The sequence below is a fragment of the Electrona antarctica genome (genome assembly GCF_951216825.1).
Source record: "Electrona antarctica genome assembly, chromosome: 1".
NCBI lineage: Eukaryota > Metazoa > Chordata > Actinopteri > Myctophiformes > Myctophidae > Electrona > Electrona antarctica.
In genome coordinates this window covers 53,597,112-53,610,546 of record NC_136806.1, presented here as the reverse complement: position 1 = coordinate 53,610,546, position 13,435 = coordinate 53,597,112, and the positions used below count along the sequence as shown (strand labels likewise).

At 43.8% G+C, this 13,435-nt stretch overlaps 1 protein-coding gene across 2 annotated transcripts in view; it reads left to right on the top strand.

The window, feature by feature from the left end:
• The window catches only part of lnx2b (ligand of numb-protein X 2b), a 35,716-nt gene that overhangs the window by 3,946 nt on the left and 18,335 nt on the right, over positions 1-13,435 (top strand). Inside the window, exons 2-3 of one of the 2 annotated variants that reach the window (XM_079509844.1) lie at positions 6,327-6,980; positions 11,623-11,816. In XM_079509844.1, coding sequence (XP_079365970.1) covers positions 6,559-6,980; positions 11,623-11,816 — 616 coding nt within the window. In that variant the 5' untranslated portion in view covers positions 6,327-6,558. Of the gene's footprint in view, positions 1-6,323; positions 6,981-11,622; positions 11,817-13,435 lie in introns of both variants that reach the window. The other variant, XM_079509843.1, reaches the window with a different exon arrangement.

Below are 13,435 nucleotides of genomic sequence, written 5' to 3'. Positions count from 1 at the left end.
ATACAAAAGGAAGACATCCATTGCACATAACAACCACACCAAGGGGTCTAATGAATTATCGTCAAATCAGTGCAATGCAAATAGTGTTCATTGCTTTTAAAAGGGTTCGATTTGCATGTTGTGGCAATAATTAAAAATCTATGTCTTCACTCTTCAATATTCAATATTTTTAAAAAGTCAGCTACATGTTGCCAATAAATGTTGTTTCAACTTGTTTGACAACATGGTAAAGTCCAGCGCGCTCCAGCCAGTAGAAGATAGAAGGGCTCGTCGGTGCTCAACAGGGAGAAAATAATAATACCTGGGCACTTCAGGAGATACTATCCAAATAAAATATACTGGAGCACTTGACCGGTCTGCAGCCACGTGTTTAGCAGCCAAGCCACCCCTGCAAAACAATAAAACACGTGTAGACCAGTCGAGTGCTCCAGACTGTCCCAGACAGTATATTTAATTTGGGTAGTGGATGGATGGATGGATTTTATTTTGTGTACAACGAAATTAATCTGTTGGCATCAATCCAATGCAATACAAAATAGGCAATCATAGTAGTATTAGTAGTAGTCTCTCCTTAGTCTCCTGAAGTGCCCAGGTATGATGTCATGTTCATTATAATCATTCATATTCCAACTCTTCACTTGGTAATGCATTACTCCAAACTGTTTGAGAGGATACATTAGGTAGGGGCTGGCATTGTATGACCCATGCTAGCTTTGTACTGTTAATACTAGGGTCTGGCACCATGCATTTCAGATTGTGGTTAGAGACATGACATGCCTCCTGTCTGGTACAGTCTGGCAGCCAAGAAGGGAAACTTTGCATGTGTTTGTTGCCCTCACCTCAGTCACCTGTGTCACAGAAGGTGTGGCTGCACATGTGACTCACGTCTCACGTTCTCATCAACAATCTGAGCAAGTGATTCGGCTGAGCCACAGTGTTGCCATGTCCGCTTATTGTAAACGACTTTGGGCTTCCTTTTCTGTAAAGTTGCTTGTAAATATTGGTAGTTGCGGGGTTGCATTTTTTTTACGTGTTACTAAAGTTTAGTTGCTTATTAGGGCTTGCTTAAAAAAAAAAAAAAGGGAAAAAATAATAATATATATATATATATATATATATATATATATATATATATATACACATACACATGTGTGTGTGTGTGTGTGTGTGTGTGTGTGTATATATATATATATATATATATATATATATATATATATATATATATATATATATATATATATATATCTATCGTTTTAAAAATCTTCCAAATATTACACATTTATTTCGAGTTTTTTTAAAAATAGCAAATCTACAACCTCACAACGCATGGCTATTGTCAAGTAGCCGTTGTATACAGTAAAGTAAACCTATAGGTTTACTTTAAAGTGCTCATGTGGCCTATAGTAACTTAACTTATTTTGGGCTGGTTTTCCTAGACCAGACCTGGTTGCTTATTTCGCTAACAACATCTGGCAACACTGCTGAGCTATGAGGGAATGCCACCCCTGGTAATCCTCTCTTTAGAGTTTAGAGAGACTCGAGGACACTCGGGCAAAATACATTTCCCTAGAAAGCTTAGAAAGTCACATGCTTGCTGCTAGGCATTTGATTTTGAGAATGTGCTACCGCTTCAAGGTCCCTGCGGCTTGTATATTATGTTGGAGTAGATTCCCATCATGCTTTTACATCACATTCTTAATTTCTTATGCATAGCGTTCCTGTTTAAGAGAGCATCTGAATCAATATGTAGTCTACTGCAGTACACTACAGTAGTAGTAGTATCTAGTCTATTATGTTGTCTGGTTGTCCACATACAGTATTCATAGTCAGCTTGTTGCCAAACTACCTTTTTAACAGTTTGACTGCAGGGATTAAATAATCGTGAGCTCTCGTGATCTCCCTGCCTTGATTTCACGAACCTTTGAAGAACGACCGCGCTGACGCCATCGTTCCTTTTCATGAAAATCCGCTTTAAAATGGTGTAATCGCTTCTCGTAGTGGTGAAAAATAAATCAAAGTGGCGATCACAACAACAGAGCGGAGGAGGAGCACGCCTGCTGCGCTCCAGTGCCGCCATTTGAATGCATTGGTCCTCAATTTCCCAGAACCCTTTGCATGCCATATCCCACTCTGTCCGATAGAAAAGTCTTAAAGTCTTAAATCATATTAAAACGCGAATTAATGAAAACGTAACTCGTAATTTGGGAGGTAAGCTGTTCTACAGTCAATTTATTCGTATTAGGAGGGAAAGTGTTAAATACAGTTGAGTTGAGTCCATGAAACAAGATTTCACATATTTCATATGCTGTTGAATTAAATTCAGCATTCATAATGCTACTACTGCTTACATGTGCAGGAGGAAGGTGGATGGATGGATGGATGCATAGATACTTTATTGATCCCTGAGAGGAAATTCAGATGACCTTATAGTTGCTACAGGGCAGTCTCATAAGGTTAAAACGCATCACAAAAAGAGGGGGGCACAGGTCGAAATTGAGAAGATAAATTATATATATATGAAAAAATATATTTATGAATAAGCATAAGGTGGGGATAATAATCATTTGCTACTGCACATAGACTCATAAATAACAAAGCTAATTGAGCCAATAGTCCAGTTCAAGACACTTGCCTTGTGTCTGACACCTGACTTGTGTCTGAACACAGCTTTGATGGATGTGTTCACTGTTCTGCCCCCCTCCCCCCCCCCCCCCCCCCCCCATCAAACAATGTTTGGTCAAACCATCTGGGCTTCCTTTGGAAATGCATTGGAGAGGCCATTAAACACAGACGCAAGACAGGTGTCTTGAATTTGTGAATGCAGCCCAGTAAGGGCATATGTCGACCCCGCCCGCTCACCTCCGCCCCACCCCCTCCTGGTGCTGTGGCCATCTTGGAAACTAAACACTGGGGCCGAGAAAAGCCCTTATTGCTGTTGGGACAAACTGTTGTTCTTGCAAGGCAATGAACGTAACGGAACATTGCTGCGACCGCTGTTCTGGTCTTTCAGGATTTTGTGGAGAGGATGACTCGCATTGTCCATTATGACCCGCATGATCCGCATCATATTGTGTGTACTGTGCATTTCTCCACATATCAGACTCCAGTGAGTCCGGCCCAGTGGCGCTGTCGGGACGTAAAAAGGGTGGGGACATTATTTGTGCGGGGAGGGTATTGCATCCCAGGACCACCGGAGGGTGACATGATTGTGTCCTTTTTCAATGTATTGACTCTAATGCAGGCTATTTGCAAGGCAATAGGAGTCGGTGATGGTTATGCTTTAATTTGATGTGATGATGGGGGAGACGTACCATAACACTCATGAGGACGGTGGTAAGGTAGGTCTGCCAAGACCGTAGACCATAGTCCTACTGGAGCTGCTTCAAGGATAGCCTTGTTACCCAGGCTTTTATTTTCATTCGCTACGGCTCACACCATGAAAGCCAGTGGGAAGTGGGAACGTGAGACATTTCCTGGTCTAGGAGTGGGAATGAACTACAGTGCTCTCAATATAGTGACGTCAGTTTTCTACCAGGGAGGGGAGGGGCGGGGGGGGGCTCTGATCGGTGAAGCAATATTCTCCAGCGCTTGCTCCAAGCAAGCCCGCCCCTCTAGACCAGAAAGCACGCTGGCTGGGCCAGGCTACTTCAAGAACCAAAACAAGACTTACTAGTCTTGGCCTATCGCATAGGCCACGAACAAGAGCTCTCCAGGCATCCCGGTCCTGTGCCATTTTCTCCAGCTGTCCCCATGTGTGGCCAGATCTCTTCACATCTGCGTCCAGCAACACCTGTAATTTGTTATTCACGTTGAATGAATCACTCTTTCGATGCATTGTTTTTCTTATGGAAAAGGATCATGTTATAAGGACGTGATGATTCAATTGGGGAAAGCTACGTCCTGAGTCCCTGACTGATGATACAGAATCAGGAGGCTAATGTAGGTGTCTGTCTGTCTCTGCATCATTGGATTCAAAAGGTCTCCATTCCTGCCATCCACATTAAAAAGCAATGCCTGAGTTTCCAACACAAAACGGGATCAGCTGTGCTTTCAAATGTCTCCGGTTTTAGTGGGTCAAAACTGGTAGAATGGTGGGGGGGGGGGGGGGGGGGTGATCATGGCAAAAGGTATGTATTTTAAAACAACAACGTATGCAGCCTGCCTGGGTTCAATTGACACCCTGAATGTGACAGTGCAGTGACACAGGGCAAGCCAGGAGGCCATCCATCATCATCATCCCCAGGGCCACTGCTTGGCTCGCTGCTCAGATAGCCACTGCTCTAATGAAGACATGCGCTGCATCCTAAACCAAACCCCCAAGGGTGCGTTCTCTAGCTATACAATGCCTGGTGATTTTCCAAAACGTCGGGACCACATTTTGTCATTTAATTAAATGCAACTTACGGTATTTTGCAACAAGAGAGTGAATGAACGTGATTGCCCGTCTCTTGTCGCAGCACAAACCACTTGTGTGTCCTTTTCAATTAGGCAATGCATGCAGGCTATTTTTAAAATCTAGTTTATTGTTAGATTTCCGCTATCGGATCGCGTTCTTTTGGGGCTGGTTACAAGGTCATGTAAATTCCCCGCTAAATTGAGCACACCCACCCTGGTTTCTCATTTGTTTGCCTCGCTGTGTGTTACAGGATTCATGACCCATATCCATTACAAGAATAGGTATCACCTGAGCAAAGTAAAAGAAAGGCAGTGTGAAGGACAAGTCTTGCATGACCTAGTGAGACCATGTATAATATGTGCATATATATATATATATATATATATATATGTATGTGTGTGTGTGTGTGTGTGTGACTGTGTGTACATTATACTGTGTATATGGATATAGCTATACTGTGTATATAGATAACTAGTTGATCTAGCTCTCCGATGCTCTTGAGTGCTTTTGCCTGCGGTAGTGCGACATCATCAGCACATAATAAACCCTAACCATACCCCCCCCCCCCCCCCCCCTCCTATCTCTCTCTGTCAGACAGAAGCAGACTGAATGTTTCTCCTTTCCTCTGAACTCCCCTGTGCCTCTTCACACAGCTCTCCCTCCGCCGTCCTCCCAGCCAGTGCAGTGGGAGGACACACACACACACACACACACACACACACACACACACACACACGTTCACTGACTGAAGGGCTTGATATACTTCCTTTAGTTCCTCGTGTGCAGTGTCACACACCAAAAATAGCAGATCTACACGCTTTTCTGCTTATGGTATTATAGATGGGCTATTTTCAGTGTGCGACAACCAATTTTACATAACCCTTTATATTCCTTTCCTTTCACTCTCTCTGGACTGTCTTTTGCTACATCCCCCTCCCCCTTCTCTCTCTCTCTCTCTCTCTCTCTCTCTCACACACTCAAACAGACGCGCACATACACATTACTCTGAGATGTGCTGTTGAGGTAAAGGCTCTGGTTTCATTCAGGCGGTAGGCAGCCAGCATAGCTCCTAGGTTGGTTGATTGTGTGCAGACAGAGGCTGCTGGGTGCTTGACAACACAGATATCATCTCAGGTGAGTGGAGCAAAGCTAACGCGGAAGATGAAAACATGATAAAGCCTTTTTACATCCACCTGACCTCTACATGGGGGTCACACAATGACCAGTGAATACAAGGAACGAAAGCTGTTTTTTTCTGAGGCACTGTTTGTTTAGTTTTTTTTTCTTATAGGGAATTTACATTTTGACAATGGGCAACAGAAGTTGTACGTCTATAATGTGATTGTGCTCCTTGGTTGTGTAGCATCTGATTTGGACATTTTTCCATAAATGCAGATGCATGTGAAATTGAAAAAGTGTATGTTCATAAAACAAATGAGTTCATGGAGCTGACTGGTTGGAGTATGTGTTTGCTGGTGTGGATAAAGTGGCAATAGTTTCTCAGAAGAATGCATTTGTAACCAGCACTCTGTAGGAGAGCGAATTAGCGGGGATTAGGAGACTCCACAGAGGGATACAGACCTCTGTTGAGTGGGCGCATGGGGGTCATTGGTGATGGGGATTGCATTTCTTCCCAGTTAATTCTAAGTTCTTATTTCTCTGTAGCTCCATGCTTTTCGTTTCGTCCCATTCGCAGGTCTTTGACTATAGCAGCGTAGTCCTTTTGATGAAGCGCGCGGTGATATTTATCTGAAATGGGAATTCCCTTTGTCCCTCAGGAAACTTGCTGAGAGGAAACAGCTGCCGCTTGCTGCCATATTGCAGGTCCTCTGTGGATTTGTGTCATTTCCTGTAGAGCTGGCTGGTTTGGTTTGAGTACAAATAAATTCTTCAACAGACGACGACTTTTTTTCTGTTTTTCTCTCAGCAGAAAGCCAACATGAAGTCATGAAGAAGACCGGGTGAACAGTGGATTTGCGGACCTGGGTCTGATGATCTTTCCAATGGATTCAACCGGGGATGTACAAACTCACATAGAATAAGACCTTTATGAAGTGAACTTAGAGACCAATTTCTCAAGGAGAATAAAGTTAAGGAGACTCTCATCCCTTCCTGTGGAGCAGAGGAAGTTTGGGACTGGGGGGGTTCCTCTGCCAGTGGCCATGATGACGGAGCCCAAGGTTCCCAGCAGCAGCAGCAGTGCTAATAACAACAACACTGCGAGCCTGACATGGGCCCAGGTGTGTAAGGAGTGCGGGCAGCAACACGAGGGCCAGGAGAGCCACCTGTACGAGTACCAGGACGAGGTGGACGACGAGCTGGTGTGCCACATCTGTCTGCAGCCTCTGCTCCGGCCCATGGACACTCCCTGTGGCCACACCTACTGCTTCAACTGCCTGAGCAGCTTCCTGAAGGAGCAGGACTTCTGTCCCGTGGACCGCCAGCGGCTGCAGCTGCACCAGTGCCGACCCTCCAGCCTGCTGGTCAGGAACCTGCTGGACAAGATGACGGTGCTCTGCCCCTACCACGCAGAGTGCCAGCAGCGCATGCAGCGCTGCGAGCTGCAGCCTCACCTGCACAACAGGTAAGGGGCCCACCGAACGAGGGGAGAAACGAGCGGCGATAGTGATGCTGATACTAGGCTGACATTTTAGGTTCAGCCGGGGAGCCATATACTGTAGGCCCAAAAGCTCAACGGTTAAGGATTAACCTGTTATGTCATGGCATACTTTTTATTTGTGTTTTTTTTTCTATTCACTTGGTCATTTTAAGGTCCACAGAATGGGAGGTCTGCTCTGCTGGAAACATCGTGAAAAAAAAGTGATTTTTGTGTACCAACCTCATCCTCGCAACACCGATAAGCATATTTGCAACCTTACATTTTGATGCCATTGGAACTATTTGTATTAAAAACTTTTTCAATCAAAGTCACAACACATTTTCACAACATTTAGATGTATTTGACAGTGCAGAAACATAATTACCTTAATTCCTTGATGCATCAATTAACGACCATCAGCTGGTCACAGTCACAGCACTCCTAACTGAAAGTGACTGCATGGAGTCTGTTTCATTTCTATCCAAAGGCCCTTGAATGATGGAATATGTTTAAGGGTTACTGGGATTATGCTAAACTCTCATATCACACATACCATAATTCAGTGGCAAAAAAAACCCACTTTGGGAACCACTGCCATAGACAACCCATATATGGCAACATTTCATCATTCTTTAAGTAGCATGTGACATGTCAAACTAGGGAGTTTCATGATTCTGAATCCATTCCAAGCATTAAGGTGGTTGCACACTGGGCGCGTTTTTCGAAAACCGATGGAGAAATGCAGCTAAAAATCCGAAAAACGCGCTGTGTGTGCAGGGACCTTTAGTTTTGCACGAAAACTCCTTGGCCTAAATCACAAATGTGACGAGGTCAGCAAATTTGGGCAAGTGGATATGGACGTGTGTTTTTCGTGCAAAACCAATACTTGGAATGGATTCAGAAACATGAAACATGAAAACCCCCCTATTTGACATGACATGCTACTTAATGTATGATGACATTTTGCCTTATATTGGTTGTCTATGGTGGGGTATACAAAAATGGCCATAACTTTTTTTTCTCCGCGATATTTCCAGCAGAGCAGACCTCTCATTCTAGTGTGGACCTTAATGACCAAATGAATAGAAAAAATCACACCCGTGTGAACTGAGTGGTGCAAGGTCTTATATAGCCTGATCAGCTGTACTAACAAAGCCAGTTGTTGGAGTGGTTTGCACCACTCAAAAAAAGTATGTTATGACATCACAGGTCCTCTCAAATCTTGGGTGGCTGGCTCCCCAGCTAGTTGTCCCAATATTAGAGAGTGCATGGCACGTAATGCATCGTCTGCATATTTCTTCTCAGATGCCAAAATCCCATATGGAGAGGCACGTTTTCCATGCTAGAATTTTCCACAGAAGGTTGGTTTCTAATTGACATTTCAGCAGTGTATATTTCTCTAGTAGGGCTAATTTTCACTTAGCGGCCATGACACTAAACGTATGTCTTATGTGTATCTCTGAAATGCCACTGAAGTTGTCCTGAAAAGTGTGGGGTACAAATACAAAATAATTATATTGACTTCTCAAAATTGCAGTCATAGACCCTATGGGCTATGAGCAAGCATGTAAGGCCAGTGTTTGCCAATTCATGGGAATTGGAACTACATAGGCATACTGAAAAGGGGTGTAAAACTGTCAATATGGGTTAACTCGTATTATAAATGTAGTTCTATGATAATCATTGACTATTAAATTAAATTCACATCAACAGTGTTTCCCTTTGACACTTGTTGGACTCTGTGTCGGCAGGGAAAAAGTAGTCCAGGGAGAGTCCCTACCCGAAGGAGTGCTTGAGTTTAGTAGCACAGTGAGAGTGTCCCTACCTGAAGGAGTGCTTGAGTTTTAAACGGTTGTGAAGTCATGAAGAGACGGAGAGACTACTGATTGCCCTTGGGCATGTAAAACGACTAGTTTCTAAAGGTGCCTAGTTTCAAATGTCACCCCTTCTATACGGCTGCTGAAGCTATTATAATGTCTTCGTGACACACATATTGCTGGACGTTCAATGTTGCCATTTGTAACATAAAACATGCACTGTAATTTTCATTCACGGCCTCATAAGACTTAAAGGACCACTTCACCACTTTTCAACCTATCTTCATATAATAGGTCCCCACTAATAATCATGATAAAATGGCACCATTTTTTTCTACTCAGTCTGTGTCTCATAGGAGGGCGGTGGGCAGTTCAGAAACCCGTCCACCAGTGACATCATCGATGGGGAATCCAAGCTAATAGAAACTGCAGGCTTTCTAGTCCTGAAAAGTTGCAATGCGAAAATGGAAGCCATCGTTCTCACGATAATACAATCTTGTTTAAAAAGAAATCTGCCTAACGATGATGTCACTGGTGGACAGATTGCTGAACTGCCCACAGCCCTCTTATGAGACACAGACTGAGTAGAAAAAGATGTTGCTATTTTATCATGACTATTAGTGAGGACCTATTATATGAAGATAGTTTGAAAAGTGGTGAAGTGGTCCTTTAACAAGCCAGCCTTCATGTATTGTTTGTCACGTGGTCTGGTCGGTCGCTGTGATGCTTATCGTCTCTGTGGTGCCTCGGTGACGCAATCATTGTGTGGGTAAACTAAGGCCTCGATCGCTGTCATAGATATGGTCACTCACAGCCCTGCTGCAGCCTCCCAGTGTAAACAACGAGGAGGCAAAGTTCAGCCACCAGGAACAAACGGCACTGAAACTAGCACTGAATGACTTAATCAGACTGGACCTGTCCCACCTCCACAAACTGCAATGCAGTAGAATAGTGTGCTCATCTGCATAGCGCTTCTCTGAATTGTATGTGAGTCTGGTCTCTCTCGAAGACTCGCAAAGCACACTGCCCCTGCACCCCGGCCCCCGCGCCTCCCGCCTCCCAGTTCTTCTGCCCCTTTTTCCATACGGTTGTCACGTTTTCCTTTTACTTTATACCTGATGTAAAGAAGCCTTTGGTGCTTTTCTGGTTTTATCCTCGTAGCAGTTTTTGTATTGACCTATTTACAAATGTCAATCAAGCTTGTTTGTTAAATGTAGGCTATATAAGTGTACATATGCGGTAGAGTAGACTATATTAATGTCTGTAGTTATGAATGCCTGTAGTTATTTGTACATAGCCTACTTTATCCGAGGGATTCAGCGTTTTTAGCCAAAGCGATAATTTTAGCATAATAACAATATCATTTGAAAATGTATAGATGTCTCTTCAACAAATGCATGGGAGCCAGCGGCAGGGCTTTTTCCAATTGCGGTCCTTAATTCAGTGTTTTAGGCAAAGCGATCCAGGCCTAATTATTATATTATGTTCATTCCATACCAAAACTGTCGTGTGCGCACGAGTCTGTGTGTGTGTGATTCTGATCCTCCATCTCTGCGTGTGTTGACACCATACACACACACACACACACACACAGAAGAACTGGGAGGCGGAGGCGCGGGGGGCGCGCTGCCCGGGGCAGTGTGCTTTGCGAGTCTTCACCTCCCTGCTTACTCTAGTCTACCACACTGACAGAAACTCTGTACTTGACGAGTCCCTCTGTCCTTTCTCCCTTAAAGCAGGGGTTCTCAACCCGTGGGTTGCGTTTGGGGGAATCCCCAAATTATTTAAAAGAAAATGTTTTTTTTGCAACTGAATGGCTGGAAAATGGAAATTAGAGTTTAGTATGCATAAACGCATAAACTTTATTTATTTTTGCAGTCAGTTTGTATTGGGGGTGGGGAGGGGGGGGGGCGGGGGTCGTGAGACATGGCCAAAGCATTTCCGGGGGTCCCCAACCAAAAACGTTCAGAACCCCTGCCTTAAAGGACCACTTTTTCAACCTACCTCACTAATGCTCATGATAAAATACTTCAGTTCAGAACCCTGCCTACCAGTGAGGCGGCACTGGCTCAGGGGTAGAGACGAGTAGCCGGTAGAACGGCTGGATGGGAAAGCCGTGAGGTTCCCAGTTCGATTCTGGGCAACCCCCAGAGTTGGTGTCGAAGTGTCCTTGAGCAAGACGCTGAACCCCTAAATTGCTCCCGATGTGCAGGTTGGGGCCTTGCATGGTTTCCTCCGCCATCGGTGTATGAATGTGAATGGTTGAATGTAATGCATAATCTATGTAAAGCGCTTTGGATAAAAGCGCTATATTTATAAATGCACCATTTACCATTTTTTTCATCGCTAGGCAGGTGTTTTATTTTTTCCCCAGACATTTTTTTTTTTTTAATTATTATTAACGCGAGAACACTGGCTTCTCTTATAGCATCTTAACTGTCCAGGCAGGAATAGAATGTCTGTCGTTTTCTATAGCTTGGATTCCCCATCGATGATGTCACTGGTAGGCGGGATTCTGAACCGTCCACGGCCCTCCTCTGAAACACAGAGTAGACAAAATGGTACCATGTTTCATAAGTATTACTGTATGTGATGTGACCAATTATATGAAGACGGGTCGTCCTTTAATCTTTTTTGCACCCCTTAGTTGTGCTTCAGAACCGAACTTCATTGCTAATTTTATATATTGTTATCATTGATGAACGTGAATTAATGCTCTGTGTTCTGTTGGTGGGACCAATTCAGTTGAAATGTGTGATAGATTTTGCGTTTCTTTTTGACTATCGGTTGGATTATTTCCCCCTCCTCAGGTGTCCTGTTTTCAGAAAGATGAAGGAGGAGATGGAGCGAAAGAAGAAGCCGTCCTGGAACGAGTTAAAGGGGATTAAGAGTGAGGGAGAGTCGTCGGCTGATGCCAAACACGCCCCTGTACCTTCAAGATCTTCCGTCCGAAGCCAGGCCGAGCCTGGGCTAATAAATCCTGCCTACGAGGAGAGCGAAGATGGTATGGAGTCATTTCACTAACCAAATACTAAGGCCTGTTTCCCACTGGCATGCAAAGCGATGAATCCACAGACAATGTCACATATTGCCTGTTGATTGCTGTGGCTCATAAGATGAATGAATTGCATTTTTATAGTGCTTTTCCAAGTGCTCAAAGCGCTTTACAATGGTTCATTCATTCATACATTGGGAGGTGAAGCGGCGAACAGTCGACGCCAGCGTCCTCACTTCCCACATTCACACACCAATGGTGGCAAGCTTACACCGACTGACTCATTGGAGGCAATGTAGGGTTCAGTGTCTTGCCCAAGGACACTTCGACATGTGGACAGGAGGAGGAGCCGGGATTCGAACCGCCGACCCAGGGATCATTGGACGACCTGCTCTACCTCCTGAGCCACAGCCGCCCTAAATAAGGATAACGAGTGCCTCCAAACAGTCAGTTCGTGTGTATATAACCAAACAAAATCACGTAAAAAGAATAATGACGAATCAGACTGTGCTTGTGGAAATTGACGTATACGGCATACGCCTTTTTAGTATAAAATCTGTGCATGTGCACGTTTTGTGCATGAGGGCAATTCTCCTTTGCCAGCTATTTTCTAATATCCAACAATGTTATGGATTGTATGTTGGAAAAGTGCCTAAAGGACACTATAATGACTGTAAGAATATTCATCCAAATTGGCATTGAGCTGTTGATTGTTGTCCACGTGGAAGAGATGGTAAGCTTTTGTCAAAGGTGAAAATGGCATTCCGCGCCTTTTTGAAGTGCTCATGGCAGGAGTTGTCAAAACAGTGGAAACGATACACTGATATGTTTTAGGCCTCAGGGTTTTGATTTTGACGCACAGGTGAATCATCATCATTAGAACATGGAACAACTCGCATACGTTTTTAGCTGACTGGTTCAAAGACAAGTACGTGGTTTGCAGACACCTGGTAAGTCCCTAGTTCTCGGAAAAAAACGTAGATCATCATTCTCATCGTCATTGTCTGGATTTACAATTGCTCAATTATTTAATTTCTTTTAAAGATATTTTTGGGGGGCTTTTTGCCTTTATTGATGTACAGTAGGTTGACAGGAAACGGGGAAAAAATGCAGTGTTGCGAACTTGCAATGCATGAGCTACGTGACCGCGCCCTAATGTATACAGGATATCGTGTGACAAAAATAAAAGATCTACAAGCTAAGCACATTGCACCTTGAGGCATCTTGGGGCGTTGATTCACGTAGCATTGATTGCTATAGGCCTGGAAATGGGTGAATGAAATTTCATTGTTAAACATACATGGGAATAACCCTGTAACTCAACCAGCCTCTGTTAAAGAAAACCACTGCAGCTGGACTTTTTAAGAACTATAGACAGGTAAAATCATGGCCGTTTGTACGCTATGATGTAAGTCACGCAGCTGCAGCTAATAAAAGTAATAATGGGTGTGTTGGATTTAGGTGTGCCTGCTGTGCCAATATGCAAGCATTGCCAATGCTGTTGGACATTTTCATTGTGAGATATGAGGACGGAATAACTCACAACATTCTTCATGCTGCTCTGTCTAGCGAGCCATATAATAACTCATTCATTCAAACGAATAATACCTTTTTGTTTAAATCATTAC